The sequence below is a fragment of the Capra hircus genome, chromosome 25 (assembly GCF_001704415.2).
Source record: "Capra hircus breed San Clemente chromosome 25, ASM170441v1, whole genome shotgun sequence".
In the NCBI taxonomy this organism is placed as follows: Eukaryota; Metazoa; Chordata; class Mammalia; order Artiodactyla; family Bovidae; genus Capra; species Capra hircus.
The window spans coordinates 13,950,097-13,969,099 of NC_030832.1; the positions used below are offsets into that span (position 1 = coordinate 13,950,097).

Consider the following 19,003-nt stretch of genomic DNA (forward strand, 5'->3'; position numbering starts at 1 on the left):
TTGATCTCCTTGCAATCCAAGGGACTCTTCTCCAACACCACAGTTGAAAAGCATCAATTCTTTGGCGCTCAGCCTTCTTTATAGTCCAATTCTCACCTATGTACGTGACTATTGGAAAAACCATAGCTTTGACTAGATGGACCTTTGTTGGCAAAGTAGTGTTTCTGCTTTTTAATATGCTTTCTAGGTTTGTCGTAGATTTTCTTCCAAGGAGCATCTTTTAATTTCATGTCTGCAGTCACCACCTGCAGTGATTTTGGAGCCCAAGAAAATAAAGTCTGTCATTGTTTCCATTGTTTCCCCTTCTATTTTCCATGAAGTGATGGAACCAGATGCCATGATCTGCATTTTTTGAATGTTGAGTTTTAAGCCAACTTTTTCAGATAAAACAGAAACACAGCTCATAAAGTGATGAAATAAAATGAAGCAGGGATTAATGTGGCAGTGAAGGGCTGGAGGAGGTATTTGGTGGGATCTTCAGATAAGGTTCTCTAGGGAAGACGGTTCAGCTGAGGTCTGAATGGCAAGAAGGGACCCTGCGGGCAGAGATCTGAAGGAGGAGCATTCCAGGCAGAGAGAATAGCCAGTGCAAAGGCCCTGAAGCGGGAGCACGCTTGGTATGTTCAAGGAACAGAAAGAAGGCTGTGTGACTGCACTGTAAGCAGGTGAGGAGCAGGGCTGTAGGAAATGTTTGGAGAAGTAGGCAGGGACTCATGATGATGAACTTGAACATGAGCTTTTTCCAAGCAGCAGGAAAAGTCAGTGTACCTTCACTGTTCCTGGTTCCTGACTTTCTCACCCTCCTGTACACAGAGTTCCCCTGATGCTGTGTGGTTGAGCCTGTCCACACAGTCATCAGTGGCCACACAGCACTCAGTCACGATTGCGTGGGCTCTAGGCTCTTAACACTGTAGACATTTGTCTGGTGACCTCATACTAGATGAGCTCTGGGCTCATTAGAGCTTGTGGCTTGAGCAGGGATTACCAGAATTAGGTTTGCCCTTGCCTGTCACCGTGGTAATTATTATTATCTATACTCTAGGTGCTCTTATCCTTTCTACTTTGAGCAAACAAGATCGTTCACTCCAGACATTCATTAGGCCTGTCTGGTAGCAGAAATCCAGGCCTAACTGGTACAACCAAGAAAGGAAGTTGATTACCCCTCCTCACCTTCAGTCAGGGATGACTGGACCCAGGTGTCCACCTCCTGGCCCTGCTTTCTTGTTTTGGCTTCATTCTCAGGCAGGCTCCTCCCTTGTGATAGAGAGATGACCACCATGAACCCTGATGTAAAGAGAGTTTCTTCTCCACTACATCCCCCACGGATCCCGGCTTTACAGAGATATAATTGACATCTCACATGGTGTAAGTTTAAGGTGTAGCACATGGTGGTTTGGGACATGTATATATTGTGAAATTATCATTATACTAAGGTTAGTTACACCTTCAGAGGTTTCTTTCTTGATAGTTCTTTGAAAGACCTGGGCCTGGACGCTCACTGTCTCAGCTTGGGTTAGGTCTACCCGTGAACCAATCATTGGCTCAGCTTGGATTAGGCCCATCCTTGACACTGGCTCAGCTTGGGTTAGGCCCACCTCTGATCCAGTCATTGGCTCAGCTTGGGTTAAGCCCATCCTTGTCACTGGCTCAGCTTGGGTTAGGCCCACCTCTGATCCAGTCATTGGCTCAGCTTGGGTTAAGCCCATCCTTGTCACTGGCTCAACTTGGGTTAGGCCCACCTCTGATCCAGTCATTGGCTCAGCTTGGGTTAGCCCACCCTCGTCGCTGGGCTCAGCTTTGGGATAGGCGCACCTCTGAGTGCTGGAGGCATGAGTAGTCACATGCCATCTCCTAGGTACAGTGGCTGATGACAAGTCCACCTGAAACCCATGGAAGGAGTGTAGAGTGGGTTCCCCCAAGAGAACGCTGGGGTGCTATTACAAAAAGATGGAAGAAGGGATGCCAGACTGGGGAAAAAAATCAAGTTAACAACTTTCTACTCCCTCTAGCTTCTCTGCTTTGATCAAGCTTTCAGAGAAACTCTGTTCCCCAGAAGGGAGTGGGTGGGGACATGGCATGTTTTTTCTGAATCAGGGAAATTTGAAGGGAGAGCTGTGAATCCAGATCCTAACAGATGTAGAGCTGTCGGTAAGTGCTTTACTCAGAGGTAGGTATCATTGTTCAGTTTCTACCAGGGACCCGCTTGGTTGGTGATCGTGTCTGTGTCAAAACTGACTTTTTTAGTGGAATGATTTTTTTTTTTTAACTTTACAATATTGTATTGGTGTATATTCATACATCAACATGAATCTGCCACGGGTATACATGTGTTCCCAATCCTGAACCCCCCTCCCACCTCCCTCCCCACACCATCCCTCTGGGTCATCCCAGTGCACCAGCCCCAAGCATCCTGTATCCTGCATCGAACCTAGACTGGTGATTCGTTTCTTATATGATATTATACATGTTTCAATGCCATTCTCCCAAATCATCTCACCCTCTCCCTCTCCCACAGAGTCCAAAAGACTGTTCTATACATCTGTGTCTCTTTTGCTGTCTCACATACAGGGTATTTTTTTACCTAGATATTCAGCTTGTTAGTTATGTCTTGCAGAGTTGGGGGTTGTATTCCTTCTTTTGTCCCCAAAGACAGAACCGTGAGCTATCTTGAAGGGAAGAAAGGACTTTGGAGGAATCTCATTTGAATTCCTAATAACCTTTTGACAAACTCAGAGTCTTAAATTGAGAAAATAAGCTATTAACATTGAGAAGCGCTATCAGCAAGGAGTCCAAGGACTGAGAACTGTTAAATAGAAATCTGTTCCTGACCTCTGTACTGGATAGCTCAGCATCCTCAGAGCCTATCACCACTCCCCTCTGTTGTTCAGTCGCTAAGGTCGAGTTCAACTGTTTGCGACCCCATGGACTGTAGCACGCCAGGCTTCTCTGTCCTTCACTATCTCCCAGAGTTTGTCCAAACTCATGTCCATTGAGTCAGTGATGCCATCCAACCATCTCATCCTCTGCTGCCTGCCTCCTTCTCCTCCTGCCTTCAGTCTTTCCCAGCATCAGGGTCTTTTCCAATGAGTCTGCTCTTCACATCTGGGGGCCAAAGTATTAGACCTTCATCTTTAGTCATTCCAGTGAATAGTCAGGGTTGATTTCCTTTAGGATTGACTGATTTGATCTCCTTGCTGTCCAAGGGACTCTAATTTGTCTCCTTTCTTCTCATACCCAGTTCTCCAAAATCCTGTCTTACTTCCTCTTCCTCGCCTCCTGGTCACTCCTCCACCTCCTCTATCCCTCCTCCTGGTGTTGAAACCATTCTTGCTTACATCACCAGTGACCAGCATTTCACCAAGTCTCGTGGGTGGATATTTTCCAGAGCTCGTCTTACCAGCTTCTCTCTTGCATCTCGGATACCATGGAACCTTCATTCCCCATTCTCCCCTTGAGACTGTCTCCTCCAGTGTAGTCACTTTCTGGTTCTCATCTCTCTCACTTGTCTCCCCTGTCTCCTTCCATCACCGTTTCTTTCTTTGCTCAGCTTTCAGATACTGGCACTCCTCAGAGTTCCAGAAATAATCCTCAGTTGATTCTCCGATGGTTCAGTCACAAGGAAAAGGGAAGAACCAGCTCCCAACTCATGACTCTTAAATTTGTGTTGTTAGCCTGGACTTCACCCCGAGTTTCAGATCCGGTGTTAAATCTTGATGGATCACAGGCAAATCCAACTAAAAGTGTCCGAAGCTGGTGTCAAGTATCCCCTCACCCTGCAGACTTCGCTTCTGACATTCTCCATCTGTGGTGATGGGGATGGTGGGAGCACCTGCTTGTCTAAACGAGAACCCCTAAGCTGCCCTGCTTTCCTCTTTCCTCCAATGTAGTAAAATCAGCAAATCCTGGTAGGTGTATCCATCCTTGGAATGTAACATATTGTAATATAATATAATGAATGTAATGTAAATAATGGACTGTAGTTTGTCTGGGTTTAGTTTTTAATTTTTTTGGCAATTTTTTTTTTTTTTGGCCACATTTAATCCAACATAAAGTTGAGGAATTTTCCCCCTCTCTATTAAAGATCAGCTGTTTAACCAGATGTGGGTAATAGCTTTAAAACTTTCTCTCCTAGACATTATGCACCAAGAAGAGTGAACTCTTCCCCTCCTTTCCACAATGGCGGATGCGGGCAAGACCTTCAGCTCCGAGGAGGAAGAAGCCAACTATTGGAAAGACCTGGCTATGACCTACAAGCAGAGGTCAGTTCCCCGAAGTTCACCTTGCGTTTTCTTCCCACAGTGGTGGCAGCGAACATTTACTGTGGGCCTGCTGTGTGCCAAGCCCTGTGAAGAACTGAACATACATCATCTCGATTAAATCTCCATGATGGCCTGTGGAGAAACCATTCTCACCCCATTTTACAAATGAGGTCTGAGCCTCAGTGACAGCAAGTACCTTGTTTGAGGGCACACAGCCGGGTTGGGTGGGGGCGGGGGCAGCAGAGCTGGGATTTGAACCCCAGAGCCTAGGGGGTCCTAAGCAAAAGGCTGCGCTACTTCCCAGCTTATTTTCTGGCAGAGTTTTTTGTCTGTCTCTTTCTTTTTCTTTTTTTTTTTTTAAGTGTAAACAGTTTCTTTTTATTGTTGCTATTTTGTAACATAGGCAAAATTATTTAAGTCAATAAATTTTTGACTTAATTTTGACTGACTTAAGTCAGTCTCATGTTCTGATTCTTTCCACTGCCAATCACCTTAGTTCCTCCAGAGTTACACTATTCAAGATAAGTAAGCTATGAAAAACTTAACATTCAGACTATTTTTATCTTAGGTATTGGCATATCCCAATGATCTGTACCACTCTATTAACAGGGTGTGACAGTTTAGGAATGACTATGGTTTGAACTTAACACATTTTTAGAGAGTATCAAATTGTGGCAGTATTCTATCAAGCCCCAGATGCCTTATCCGGTCAGCCGGCAGGTGTGTGGGGAAGAACTCGCTCTAGCCCGCGGTCTAGGTTGCTACAAGGCTTTAAATTCGAAACCAGTGTTTCACTGCCGCTAGCTGGGAGCTGTGGGTGTGTGCGTGACATTGTTTCTTTCATTGTTGCTCGTGGATTCTTGCCATCTGCTCAGGCAGGTCTCATTCCAGCTCTTCTGAGGCTCCTCTGATATCTTTATTCTTAGGTTGATTTAAAGCGAAAGTGAAGTCTCTCAGTCTTGTCCGACTCTTTACGACCCCATGGACTGTAGCCTACCTGGCTCCTTCATCCATGGGATTTTCCAGGCAAGGATACTGGAGTGGGTTGCCATTTCCTTCTCCAGGGGAATCTTCCTGACCCAGGGATCGAACCGAGGTCTCCTGCTTTGCAGGCAGACGCTTTACCATCTGAGCCACCAGGGAAGGGCTTGTTAAAAAAAATAAAGCCTTGAATTTTAAGGATTGAGAAGCCAGAATTGGGTGTTTGGGATATGGAGCAGGGACCCTAGATAGTGGTATGGTAAGTGAACCTTTGTCTTATGTCCAGTTTCTGCTTGTAAATAACTCTGCAGAGAGTATACAGTCTGAAGTATATTTACTATACATTGGGTTCCAGAAACTACACATTAAGTGAATGAGTGGATGGTGCATTGGTTAAGAAAGGGCTGTGGCGTCAGGCACACCTGGGGGCAGCTCCGTGCCCTGTTTCTGACGTGTTTGACCTTGAGACATGCGTGTGTGTGCTCAGTTGCTCCAGTCGTGTCCGACTCTTTGTGAGCCTATGGACTGTGGCCCGCCAGGCTCCTGTGTCCATGAGATTCTCCGGGTAAGAATACTGGCGTGGCTTGTCATGCCCTCCTCCAGGGGATCTTCCTGACTCGGGGATCGAACCTTAGGTTCTTAGGTCTCCTGCATTGGCAGGTGGGTTCTTTATCACTAGCGCCTCCTGGCAGGACCTTGAGACAGATGACCTCATCATCTGTATAATGAGAGTAATGACAGTTCCTGCCTCAAAAGGCAGTTGAATAAAGAGCAGATCCATGTCTAACACTCAGCAACGCATAAGCGCTCAGTGATGAGCTGACATCTGGGAATCCTGCAGGGCAGAGAACACGCAAGAGGAGCTCCGGGAATTCCAGGAGGAAAGCCGGGAATATGAGGCAGAACTGGAGACACAGCTGCAACAAACTGAGAGCAAAAACAGGGACCTGCTGATGGAAAACAACCACCTTCGCATGGAGCTGGAGACCATCAAGGTGAGGGGGTGAGGGGAGACATACCCAGGTGTGTGGGTGGGCGTCCAGCGCCCGTGACCAGAGAAGGGAACCTGTGGGTGTGGCCCCCTCCCACCCCTAGAACTGTGGGCATGTGGGGCACTTGAGCTCCCAATGCCCCTGTAAGAGACAGAGGATGAGATGGTTGGATGGCATCACTGACTCCCATGGACGTGAGTTTGAGTGAACTCTGGGAGTTGGTGATGGACAGGGACGCCTGGCGTGCTGCAGTCCATGGGGTCGCAAAGAGTTGGACATGACTGAGCGACTGAACTGAAGATTCAGGTCTCACACGTGTCCGATGGTCATGCTTAGCAATCCCACAGCACATGTGGAAGGTAGACTTTTCTAGAGTATGGATCATGGCTGGAATTTCTGATTGTTATAAGGCCCAGGGTTATGCTGTCTGGAATGGTAGCTCCTGTAGCCACATGTCTCTAGCGGGCGTCAGTGTGAACACAGAGGCTGTAGAACGTCTCCATCATTATGGAAAGTTCTGTTGGACAGACCTCAGGCTCCTCAGCCTCTGTTGACATTTGAAGCCACACGACTCTGTTGTCAGGGCTGAGTTTTACGTTGCAGGGTGTTCAACAGCATCCCTGGTCTGCACCCACCTGACGCCAGTAGCACCTCCTGCCCCAGGTGGTGACCGCAGAGGTATCTGCAGACATTGCCGAGTATCTGGAGAACCGCTGCTCTGAGGGGTAAAGACTGGACACTCTGTACGGGTTAGCAGACGATCACAAAGTGTTACATTGGCCTAAGAGACGGCTCTGGGCTCTCACTGCCAGGCAGGGTTACCTGGCCAGCTTTGTAAACATCAGACAGGCCTGGCCCCACCCCGCCCTGAGAGTCTCGTTCTCAGGAAGTCTGGGTGGGGCCCCAGCGGGCCTGCGTGTCTTTTTTTTTTCTTTCTTAATTTCTTTTCTTTTTTTAAAAACAGAGCTGCTCATATTTATTTTGATGAGCCGCAGCAAGGAAAGAGCCAAGGTCCTGCAGTGTGAGCCCAGAGCTAGGTGTGACGCACAGGAAAGAGGTGTGCCCTTTGCCCCTGGAAGCCTCATGGGGAAGACAAACCTGAGCGCCAGAAGCATTTAGCGAAAAGATGCTCAGACACAGGCAAGAGTGAACGTCAGGTGGACCTTGGGGATCTGGGTTTACCAGCACACAGGAGAAAGTGGGGTGAGCAGATGGACTGGGGAGTGAGGGATGAGGAGTAGCATAGGAAAGACTCCACAGAAGCTGAACGGTGGACTCTGAGCTTTAATGGTGTAGACCACAGAGCCCAGACTGGCCATCCACAGGTTAGTCTGGCCTATAGATGTTGTTTGCTTAAGCCTTTGGTGGTTTTCACGCAACATTTTATCATGAAAGCTTTCAAGCACACAGTCAGGTTGAAAGAATTTCCCAGTGAATACCTGTACATCCTAGGCTCTGCCCGTGACCTCTGCCACACTTGCTCTTTGTTATCTGTCCATCCATCAGTCAGTCTGTCTTCCCAGTGCATTTCAAAGTGAATCGCCAACTTCTGTATGCTTCTCTGTAAATATTGCAGTAGGCTGTTAACTAGAGGTGAGGGTTTGCTTATGGTTCATTCTTTTGATAGCAACATTTATCTCTTTAGTGGTCTTTTAAAAAAAATATTTAATATCTGCATTCAGAATTGTGAGGCTTTTTGTAAGAACTTGGATTTCCAGTTTCCTTTGATTGTTGTCTGGCGGCTCCTGCCACCCCAGCTTGGCCTTCGTCCATACCTGCAAAAGGCAGAGTCATGGTTGCTTAGAGCAAGGTCACTCCAATCCCAGCTACTATCCCCCCATCTCCCCAGCTCTGACATCAGCGGCTGAGTGTCTTTTGTGGGTTACATCTGGCCCACATCACTTACTTTGTTAACAGGCTGACTGCTGCCCTAGGCACTGGGGGACCATTACAGTTTTTACACTGAAGGGGGCCTAGGGCCTAAAGACGGGTGGTTTGGAGAGGGTAGGAGGACCTGCACAGATGCTGATAAATACGCATTTACTAAGTAATTAGGCACTTCCAGACCAAGCTCTTGAACTGGCAGAAGACCTCTCTGTGAGGTTTGTGAGCCACAGGGTGAGGAAGGGGATGACCTCAGAGTGAAGAACGACCCCTGGCACATATTTCTGTCACCTAAGAGAAAAGTCTTCAACTGAGTCGGACTCCTTGACAACTGGCTTATTCATCGCCAGATGAATAAAAAAGCTTGTAAGGGATCCAACAGAGCGTCTATTGATGCCTCCATCAGCTGACAGTTTATTATAATTAGCCCCAGATGAAAGCCCAACAGCTTTTTCATGTCCCCAAGTTCAAAGGACATCATTTGAATCTCTGTGCTTGTGGACAAGCCCGTTCACCGCGTCCTCTGGGAACCCGTGTAGGAATTTAGGTTAATGGCCTTGAATCCTGTACTCTCCTGTTCTTCTTTTTGGGGGTGCACCCAGGCCAAGGATGGGAGGAATCTGAGCCACGCCTGGGAATTCGCCCAGCCTGGGCCCGCTCGGCCCCTGCTTGTCTGAGCTGAGACGCTTCCTGTGCTCACGACCAGGAAGCGGAGTATCTGAGGGGGCTGAGCAGCATGAGGATGCGAGGTCCCGGCCCTGTCCTGGCCCTGTAACCGTCTGTCCTGAGGCTCTTCTCTTGCGATGGCTTTGGCCACGCCTTTCTGGCTCCGGGCACCATTACCTCACCCTCCCCAGAGCCTCCAGACTGTTTCTAGCAACAGCTTTGTGTACCCGGCTGACTGAGTGAAGAAGAGGAGTGGGCTTGTTTTTTTTCACTTTCACATTAGACTTCCTGTCGGAAGGGAGTGTCTTCGTTCCTGTTTGTGGATGAGGGAAAGGTGGTGAGATTGTTGGATGACAGAAAATGATTTGAAAGTGGAACCAGACAGGGAGAGAATGGGAGTGTGTGAGTGTGTATGCACACACGTGTGATCAGTTCCTCTGTGAACAGAGGCGGAAGTGGTCCGGGGCCGTTGAGCGTCGTTGTTCTGAGAGCGCGAGCCCGGGTTGCCCAGGATGGGTCTTTGCTCAGTCGTTTGGTCCTGGTTGACTCTGGGCTGACGATGGGCCTGAGTCTCCGTTCTCACACCTCGGAAACGGCGTTCAGTCAGGCAGCGGGAGGGGTGTCCTGCGCAGTAAATGCCTGCAGTAAATGCTGTTGTCGTTGAGTTACTGAGATGCCATGGGCTGTAGCCCGCCAGGCTCCTCTGTCCATGCAATTCTCCAGGCAACAATACAGGAGTGGGTTGCCATTTCCTGCTCCAGGGGATCTTCCTGACCCAGGGCTCGAATCCCCATCTCCTGCTTGGTGCGGATTCTTTACCACTGAGCCACCGGGGAAGTTCACAGTATACATTAGCTGCTGTCACTGGGGGGCAACAGATTCTTGAGACCTCATCTGGGCTGTTCCTTGCCTCAGGAAGCACCGGCCGGGTCACACTAAGCTTCTGGTGAAAACAACAGTTATGGTTTTTTCCTTCTTCTCTTCCCTTCCTCCTTTCTTCCCCTGCCTCCCCTTCTCTCCCTCCTTCCCCCAGAGGTGCCCAAGTTCCTTCTAAATACCCTATGCCACAGGGAGGGCATCCTGGGTCACAGAGTCAGAACAGGCGTTGAACTGAGTCAGCGATGTCCTGCTCTGACTGTGAGGCATGAGCACCAAAGTCACTGTGATTCCTGCCCTTGTCCCTGTAACCCAGGGATGTCACGTGAAGTGCGTCAGCATGGCCCTTGCGGGTCAGGCTCGGAGAGGTTGATGACACTTTCTGTGGCTGTGGACACCTTGCACAGAATGACTGACTGCTTAAGATGGTTGGGGGCTCCTGGACACCAGAGGTGGTGAGGACCATTGTGGGAGGGGGCCAGGTACAGACAGATGCTTAGGAAGCACTCGGAACTGGACAGCGTGATGGCCCCTGGCTCCCCCCATCATCCCTCACTTGCTCAAGAGCCCATGTCTGTGGACAGAAGGTTCTCGTGACTGAGCTTAGGCTTGTCCCCTGGCCGTGGTGGAGGCTGCAAGAGGTCCTCAAGAAACTGGGGTGCCAGCAGGCTATGCAGAGGGGAGGAATGGATGCTTAGTGGCTAGGAACCACACACGTGCACTGCAATGGGAGAGAGTATGTCCTAGGATTGACCTTCAGCGTCCTAAGGAGATGACGGGGAAAGGAAATAAACATCCTTGTTGGGAGTCTTAAGTCATTCACTCAGTGTCGATTCTGTCCTTCAGGAGAAGTTTAAAACTCAGCATTCTGAAGGCTACCGGCAGATCTCAGCCTTAGAGGATGACCTTGCCCAGACGAAAGCCATTAAAGATAAGCTGCAGAAGTACATCAGAGAGCTGGAGCAAGCCAACGATGACCTGGAGAGAGCCAAACGGTAAGTGCGGAAGGAGGAAGGAGGTCTGGGATCCTTTTGTCTCTGGGCACCAGGCACTGTGTCAAGGGTAGGGGATTCAGCAGAGAGCAGAGCCAGGGCCCTTGGGCTCTACAGCCTCATGGGAAATGGACAACAAGCAGAAAGTGCTGCAGGTCCAGGGTGCTGTGGGGGCATATGATCCGAGATATTCATTTGTCCATTGCTGGGAGGATGCTGGGCCAGGCTTCTCAAAGGAAATGCCATTTAGGCTAAGACCGAGGGCTGCCTCAGCATTATCCAGGGGAAGAGTATGGGGTGAGAACATTCTGGGCGGAAGGACAAGCACGTGCTCAGTTGTCCCTGAGATAAGATGGTATTTCTTTCTTTGTTTTTTAAACTTTACAATATTGTGCTGGTTTCTGCCACACAATAACTCTAATCAGCCATAATTATATATATATACACACACACATATATCCCCTCTCTCCCCTTGCACCATCCCACCCCTCTAGGTCATCACAGAGCACCAGACTGGGCTCCCTGAGTTATATAGTGACTTCTCACCAGCTATCCATCTTACTCCTGATAGCGTATATGTGTTGATGCCACTTTCTCCATTCATCTCACTCTCTCCCTCCCACACTGTGTGCACAAGTCCATTCTCTTCATCTGTGTCTCCATTCCTTCCCTGCAAATAGGTTCGTCAGTACCATTTTTTTAGATTCCATATGTATGCATTAATATGCAATATTTGTTTTTCTCTTTCTGACTTACTTCACTCTGTATAAAAGGCTCTAGGTTCATCCACCTCGTTAGAACTGACTCAAACTCATTCTTTTTTATGGCCGAGTAATACTCCATTGCATGTATGTACCACATCTTTATCCATTCATCTGTTGGTGGACATCTGCATTGCTTTCAGTGATAAGAAGACAATATTTCTTAAACCAATGTTCTATAGTTTAGCAGGCTACTAACAATAATAAATAACAGTAATTGAATAACTGTTGTGAGCCAGGTGCATTTTTTTTTTTAAGAAGGCACTTTAAAACATTTAGATGTAAATTACAGCAGTATGCACCGATCATAAGGAGTGTACAATTCCATCAGTTTGGACAATTTTTCAGTCCAAACGGAACCGAATACACGACTTTTCAGTCTACTTAGTTACCTGTGTACCAAATGTAACCGTCTTGAAACCTTAGAGTTTCACTTACTGTCCTTAAACTTCATGCCGTAGCTTTAAGGCATGAAAGTAAGAGATTAAAAAGATAGCCTTTTATATTTACCCGTATGTGTATGGTTTCTGGTTCATTCCTTCCTGAAGTTTCCCTCCAGTTATCATTTGCCTTCAGCTTGAAGAACTTCCTTTAGGGTTTCTTGTGGTGCGGGTCTGCTGATGGTGAACTCTCTCTTTAGTTTTTCTGAAAATGTCTTTCTTTTGCCTTCATTCTTAAAGGAAATTTCCACTGGATATGGAATTCAGGTTGACAGGGTTTTGTTTTTCTTTTGTTTCAGCACATTAAAGATGTTCTGGTGTCTTCTGAACGCCTTACTAGGGGTTAGAAGCTAGTGGTAACCCAAGTAGTCACTCTCCTGTATATAATCTAGTGTTTGCTCTGGCTGCTCTCGAGAGTTTCACTTTATTTTCGGTTTTTAGCAGTTTGATTGTGATATTCCTAGATTTTGTATGTGTTTATCCTGATAGGGGGTTGCCGGGCTTCTTTGCTCTGTAAATTTATCTTTTGCCAAGTTTAACTTTGGTCATTATTTCCTCAAGTGTTTTTGCTGCCCCTTTCTTTCTCTCCTGTCCTTCTGGAACACCAGCTACACACATGTTGATCCTTTTGATATTGCCATGCAGGTCTCTGACACTCTGTTCTTATCTTTTCCTAATTATGTTTTTCTTGGTTCCTCAAATTCGATCATTTCTATTGACCTAGTTTCAGAGCCACTGACTCCTCCTTCCCTCCTCCAGTTCTGGTGGAAGTCAGTTCCAGTACTTTTTTATTTTAGGTACGTTATCTTCAGATCTAAAACTTCCTATTCCTCTATTATTGAGCATAGTTATACTAGCTTAAGATCCTTTTCTGCTAATTATAACACCTGGGTTACCTCAGGGTTGATTTCCTGTAATCACGTTTTCTCGTGAGTTTTGGGTCACATTTTCTTGCTCTTCGTTTGTCTAGTCATTTTGGATTATATTCTGGACATTATGAATGATGTGTTACAGAAGCTATGGATTCTGGTATATTTTTGTTTGTTTATTAACTACGCTGAACTCACACTCCAAACTCTGTCTCCCCTTGTTGGGAAGTAGCTGAAATCTGATTCTTTTAATTAGGCTGCTTCATGTCTGCATGGTTTGGGTCAGTCAGAGATGCGGGAAGAGTTTATATGCAGAACTGGGGACTCCCCCAAGGTGGTGGATTTTTATCACCCAGGCCACAGACACAAAGCTTGTAAAGATACAGGATTTGGTCACTGCTGTTCCTTCCACATGTTGGCTTCCTTCCACCTTTTGCCAGGGCTGTCAGGTCATACTTTTTCTTCTTTTACCCAGAGTTTATAGTTGTAATCGCTAGGATATGTGGTTTGATACAAGCTACCTTATCATGAGAAGAGTTGACTCATTGGAAAAGACTCTGATGCTGCGAGGGATTGGGGGCAGGAGGAGAAGGGGATGACAGAGGATGAGATGGCTGGACGGCATCAATGACTCGATGGACATGAGTTTGAGTGAACTCCGGGAGTTGGTGATGGACAGGGAGGCCTGGCATGCTGCAATTCATGGGGTCGCAAAGAGTTGGACATGACTGAGAGACTGAACTGAACTGACCTTATTATTAGCAGAAGTGGAAACTTTTTAAAAAAAATTAGTTTGTAAAAGTTCTTTATGTATTTTTGCTACTGATCTTTTGTCCTGTCTTGAAAACATATTTTGCAGAATAAACTTTTGTCTGTTGACTTTGTGGTATGATTTTCCATACGAATATTTTTCTTTCTTAGGTCATCAATTATGTCTCTTTTATTGCTTCTAGATTTCCAGACTTCACTATGGAGATCCCCTTGATTGTTTGTATTTATTTTTGGTTGTGCTGGGTCTTCACTGTGCACAGGCTTTCTCTATTTGCAGCAAGTGACTGGGGGATGGAGGGGAGCTACTCTTCATCACAGTGCACAAACTTCTCATTGCAATGGCTTCTCCTGTGGTGGAGCACGGGCTCTAGGCACACAGGCTCAGTAGTTGCGGTGCACGGGCTTAGTTGCTCCCTAACATGCGAAAGATTCCCAGACCAGGAATCGAACCTGTGTCCCCTTCATTGGCCGGTGGATTCTTATCCATTATACCACCAGGGAGGTCCATTGATCATTTGATTATATATGTATTCTGTTTAATTTTTTTGAAAGATTTTTAAAAAATATTTATTTATTTTAATTGGAGGTTAATTACTTTATTGCATTGGTTTTGCCGTACATTAAATGTTTTAACTTATGCTTTTAATCCACCTGGCATTTATTTTTGGATCTAGTATAAATTTGTGTCCTATTTTATTTTCATTAGGTAGATAGCCACTTGTGCCAGTACTTTGTGTTAAACACTTCATCTCTTTTCCACTGAATTGAATGCACCTCTGTCACATGTGAACCTTTCATTCAGTTGTCCCTTGGTATCCATGGGGGAATTGGTTCCAGGACCCTTGAGGATACCAAACTTTGTGGATACTCAAATCCCTTAAATAAAATGGTATAGTATTTGCATATAACTTACGTATAGCCTCCCATATACTTTAAATGATGTCTAGGTTAATTATAATACCTAATATAATGCAAAACTGGTGATGCAGAAGTAAGGAATCTACCTGCAGTGCAGGAAACATGGGAGACACAGGTTTCATCCTGGATCGGGGAGATTACTTGAACAAGGAAATGGCAACCCACTCCAATGTTCTTCTCTGGAAAATCCCATGGACAGAGGAGCCTGGCAAGCTACAGTCCATGGAGTTGCAAAGAGTTGGACATGACTGAGCGATTAAGCACACACACACAATACAAGCAATCAAAAGCTCCATAAACAGTTGCCAGTGAGCGGCAAATTCAAGTTTTGCATTTTAGAACTTTCTGGATTTTTTTTTTTTTTTATTTTTTTGATTTGCAGTTGGTTGAATCCAAGGATATGCCACCCACAGGTATGGAGAGCTGACTATATTCTGGAATCTAATGCAAGATTCTTTTCTCTTTTGATCCAGTGTGCAATTTATGAATTACTGCCAACACCACAATGACTAGAGATTCCCTGGTGGCTCAGACAGTAAAGAATCTGCCTGCAATGTGGGAAACCTGGGTTCGATCCCTGGGTTGGGAGGATCCCCTGGAGAAGGGAATAGCAACCCTCTCCAGTAATCTTGCCTGGAGAATTCCATGGACAGAGGAGCCTGGCAGGCTACAGTCCGTGGGGTTGCAAAAAGTCAGATGCAACTGAGTGACTAACACTTCCACTTTCCATGACTTGATTACTGTGGCCTTTACAGTATATTCTGATTTCTGGCAAGCCCCTGGCATACAACCATTTCCACTCATTGATGAAAACAAGTCACACGGCCAAGCCACATTAAGGGCTGGGAAAGTACATTCCACCCACAGTGAGGCTGAAGCAAGGGTGTGGATAGAGGGAGGGTGAAGAATTGGGAGCCATCCTGCAGCCTGTCACAAAGAGAGAGTGCATTCATGTGATTCAAAAATACCATACAGAGGGCTAGCGTTCTTAAATTCAAATTCAAACAAATAAAAACAGAAATTTGTATTATTCCCCCCACTCCCCCCTTTCTTTCTCCACAGAAGAGCATTCTGTACCCACTATTGTGCTTCTTGCCTTGTCACATAACAGATCTTGGAGGTCTTTCTGTAGTAGGACACAGAGCATTCTTTGTCGTTGTTGGTTTCTTCCCAAGCGCATACTATTCTATTGTATGGTTGGTATTGTATGATACATAATAATTTATTTATCTATCCCCCTGTGGATGGATATTTGCTGCATTTCCATTCTTTTGCAGTGACAAGCGTTGCTATAGTGAATGATACTCGTTGCTTGCTCAGATGAATATCTGTAGAGTAAATTCCAGAAGTGGAATTCCCAGGTCAGAGGATATATGCATGTGATTTTGATAGTTTTTACCTGGTTGTTCTCTGTTGTGGTACGAGTTCACATCCCCAACACCCGTGTGAGTCTCTGTTTTCCAAATAGCTTCACTAACAGCATTTTTTTAAGCTTTGGATTTCTGCCAGTGTAATAGGTGACAAATAGGTACGTTTCTGGATTATGAATGACCTTGAGTTCCTTTTCGTATGTTTAATAACTGTTTTATTTCTTTTTCTGTGAACTGTTTATCTTTGCCTATTTTCAGATTGGGTTGCTAGTTGTTCTTTCTCATCAGTTTCAGGAGATGTTTATATGTTTGTCTGTGATGCGAATTTAAAGCATTGGGGAGTTTGTCATTTGCCTTCCATCTTTGTCTGTTGCATACGTTACTGTTGAAAGTTACTTGGATTTCTATGTAGGCAAATTTATCTGCAGTCCAAGGTATATATAGCAATTAGTTCTATCTTCTTCTAGTATTCTTCTCCCTTCCTTTCTCTCTCTCTCTCTTTCTCTCCTGAAGATGCATTGCATTCTTAGTTTAGCTGAGTGTGAGTGATAGTCACTCAGTCGTGTGCGATTCTTTGTGACCCCATGGACTGTAGTGTACCAGGCTCCTCTGTCCAAGGAATTCTCCAGGCAAAAATCCTGGAGTGGGTTGTCATTTCCTTCTCCAGAGGATCTTCCCAACCCAGGGGTCGAACTCAGGTCTCCTACATTGCAGGCAGATTCTTTACCATCTGAGCCACGAGGGAATCCTACTATTAAGAGGCATTTCTAAGTGTAAAGACAGGTCCTCTTAAAAAGTATCAGCAGATACATGCTTGACTTTATCTTATAATCTATAGACAGTACATTAGAGTATGTAAAGAACCCTTACACCTTTTCCAAAGGAATACCCGAGAGTAGCAATAAAGTTATAAATGGTGAATAGTTGAATGTTACCATCAGATGTGGTAGCGTTTTGCCAAAAGTTTTCACTTTTGTCTCAAGCTCGAAGATTTGGTAACAAAATAAGCCGCTTGTTATATACAAATAAATAATACCAATATTTATTAAAGGTTATCTAGCTTACTTTCAATATACTAACATTAAGAGAAAAGAGAAATAGACACAGCAGAGGGTACTGTGCTGGGTTTTGACCAACATCCAGACTCATACAGCGCTGGGAATTCTCGTGACACAGCACATCTGGAGTCTCAGTTGGGTAAAGGGCCCAGGCAGTGCGTCCGCTCTGGGTGAGACTTCAAATATTGCAGTTTGGAGTTCCTGCTTTTAATCGTAGGACACAAACTGATGTCATCGTTAGTCTGTGAGCAAATTGCAGCCCTGGTTTCATATTAATGCTATTTGTTTTCTCTTGTAAAGCTTGGAATGTTGTGTTGCTAAGCCTGGGGCTTGATTGGCCAAGGCCCCTCCAGAGGCTCAACAATTTCAAGATTTGTCCCCTGTCTTCTTGCACTTAGGTCAGTCAGTCAGGACAGTGTTCAGGCAGCTTAGAAGCAATGTCAGAGGTCTGTTCTGCTTTGTGTTTGAAGCCTAAACAAAACTATTTATTTAAATTCCCTAACAGGTAGAGACCCAAATCGTCATTTTAGAATGAATAAAGTTCTGGAATGCTGAAGTTTTATTTTTTTAAAAAAACTTTACAATTTCATTATACATTTTTAGTAGTTATGTGTGAAAAATTTGACCATGTACTGCAAGAACAGTAATTTCTCAGCACCATCAGCTATTTGTTTATTTTGTTCCCTCCAGCTGTATGTCTGTAAAATTAAATAACACTTTCAACTGAGTAGAGGGTGACCTTGTGAAAGGGTAACCTTGAATGATTCAGGGAATTTTGTTGTTCAGTCGCTCATTCGTGTCCGACACTTTGCCACCCTATGGACTGTAGCACGCGAGGCTTCCCTGTCCTTCACTGACTCCCGCAGTTTGCTCAAATTCATGTCCATTGAGTCAGTGATCTGTCTAGCCATCGCAGCCTCTGCTGCCCTCTTCTCGTTTAGCCTTCAGTCTTTCCCAGCATCAGGGTCTTTTCAAAAGAGTTAGCTCTTCGTATCAAATGGCCAGAGTCCATCCAGTAAATATTCAGGATTGATTTTGTTTAGGATTGACTGGTTTGATCTCCTTGCAGTCCAAGGGACTCTCAAGAGTCTTCTCCAACACCACAATTCAAAAGCATCAATTCTTTGGCGCTCAGCTTTCTTTATGGTCCAACTCTTTATGGTCCTATGGACCACTGGAAAAGCCGTAGCTTTGATTATATGGACCTTTGTTGGCAAAGTGATGTCTCTGCTTCTTAATACACTGTCTAGGTTCATCATAGCTTTCCTTTCAGGGAGCAAGCGTCTTTTAATTTCATGACTGCAGTCACCATCCGCAGTGATTTTGGAGCCAAGAAAACAAAGTCTGTCACTGCTTCTACTTTTTCCCCTTCTATTTGTCATGAAGAGACAGGACCGGATGCCAGGATCTTAAGTTTTTTGACTGTTTAGTTTTAAGCCAGCTTTTTCACTCTCATCAAGAGGCTCTTTAGCTCCTCCTCACTTTCTGCTATTAGAGTGGTATCATCTGCATATCTGAGGTTGTTGGTATCTCTCTCTGCAGTCTTGATTTCAACCTGTGATTCATCCAGCCCAGTATTTCGCATGATGTACTCTGCATAAGTTAAATAAACAGGGTGACAATATACAGCCTTATGTTACTCCTTTCCCAAGTTTGAACCAGGCCTTTGTTCCATGTAAGATTCTAACTGCTGTTTCTTGACTCGCATACAGGTTTCTCACGAGCTAGGTAAGGAGGTCTGGTATTCCCATCTCTTTAAGAGTTTTCCACAGTTGTTGTGATCTACACAGTCAAAGGCTTTAGCATAGTCAATGAAGCAGAAGTAGATGTTTTTCTGGAATTCCCTTGCTTTCTCAGTGATCAAAACAATGTTGGCAATTTGGTCTCTGGTTTCTCTGCCTTTTCTGAATCCAGCTTGTATGTCTGGAAGTCCTCAGTTCACATACTGTTGAAGCCTACCCTGGAGAATTTTGAGCATTACCTTGCTAGCATGTGAAATGAGTGCAATTGTGCAGTAGTTTGAACATTCTTTGGCATTGCCCTTCTTTGCGATTGGAATGAAAACTAACCTTTTCCAGTACTGGGACCACTGCTGAGTTTTCCAAATTTACTGACCTGTTGAGTGCAGCACTTTAACAGCATCAGCTCTTAGGATTTGGAATAGCT

General features: G+C 45.4%; 1 protein-coding gene across 5 annotated transcripts in view; it reads left to right on the forward strand.

The window, feature by feature from the left end:
- Positions 1–19,003, forward strand: part of NDE1 (nudE neurodevelopment protein 1) — a 36,290-nt gene that overhangs the window by 5,108 nt on the left and 12,179 nt on the right. For 4 of the 5 annotated variants that reach the window (XM_018040247.1, XM_018040250.1, XM_018040248.1 and 1 more), the window contains exons 2-4: positions 4,133–4,259; positions 6,082–6,235; positions 10,505–10,653. In XM_018040247.1, coding sequence (XP_017895736.1) covers positions 4,177–4,259; positions 6,082–6,235; positions 10,505–10,653 — 386 coding nt within the window. In that variant the 5' untranslated portion in view covers positions 4,133–4,176. Of the gene's footprint in view, positions 1–1,061; positions 1,366–4,132; positions 4,260–6,081; positions 6,236–10,504; positions 10,654–19,003 lie in introns of those variants that run through there. The other variant, XM_005697523.3, reaches the window with a different exon arrangement.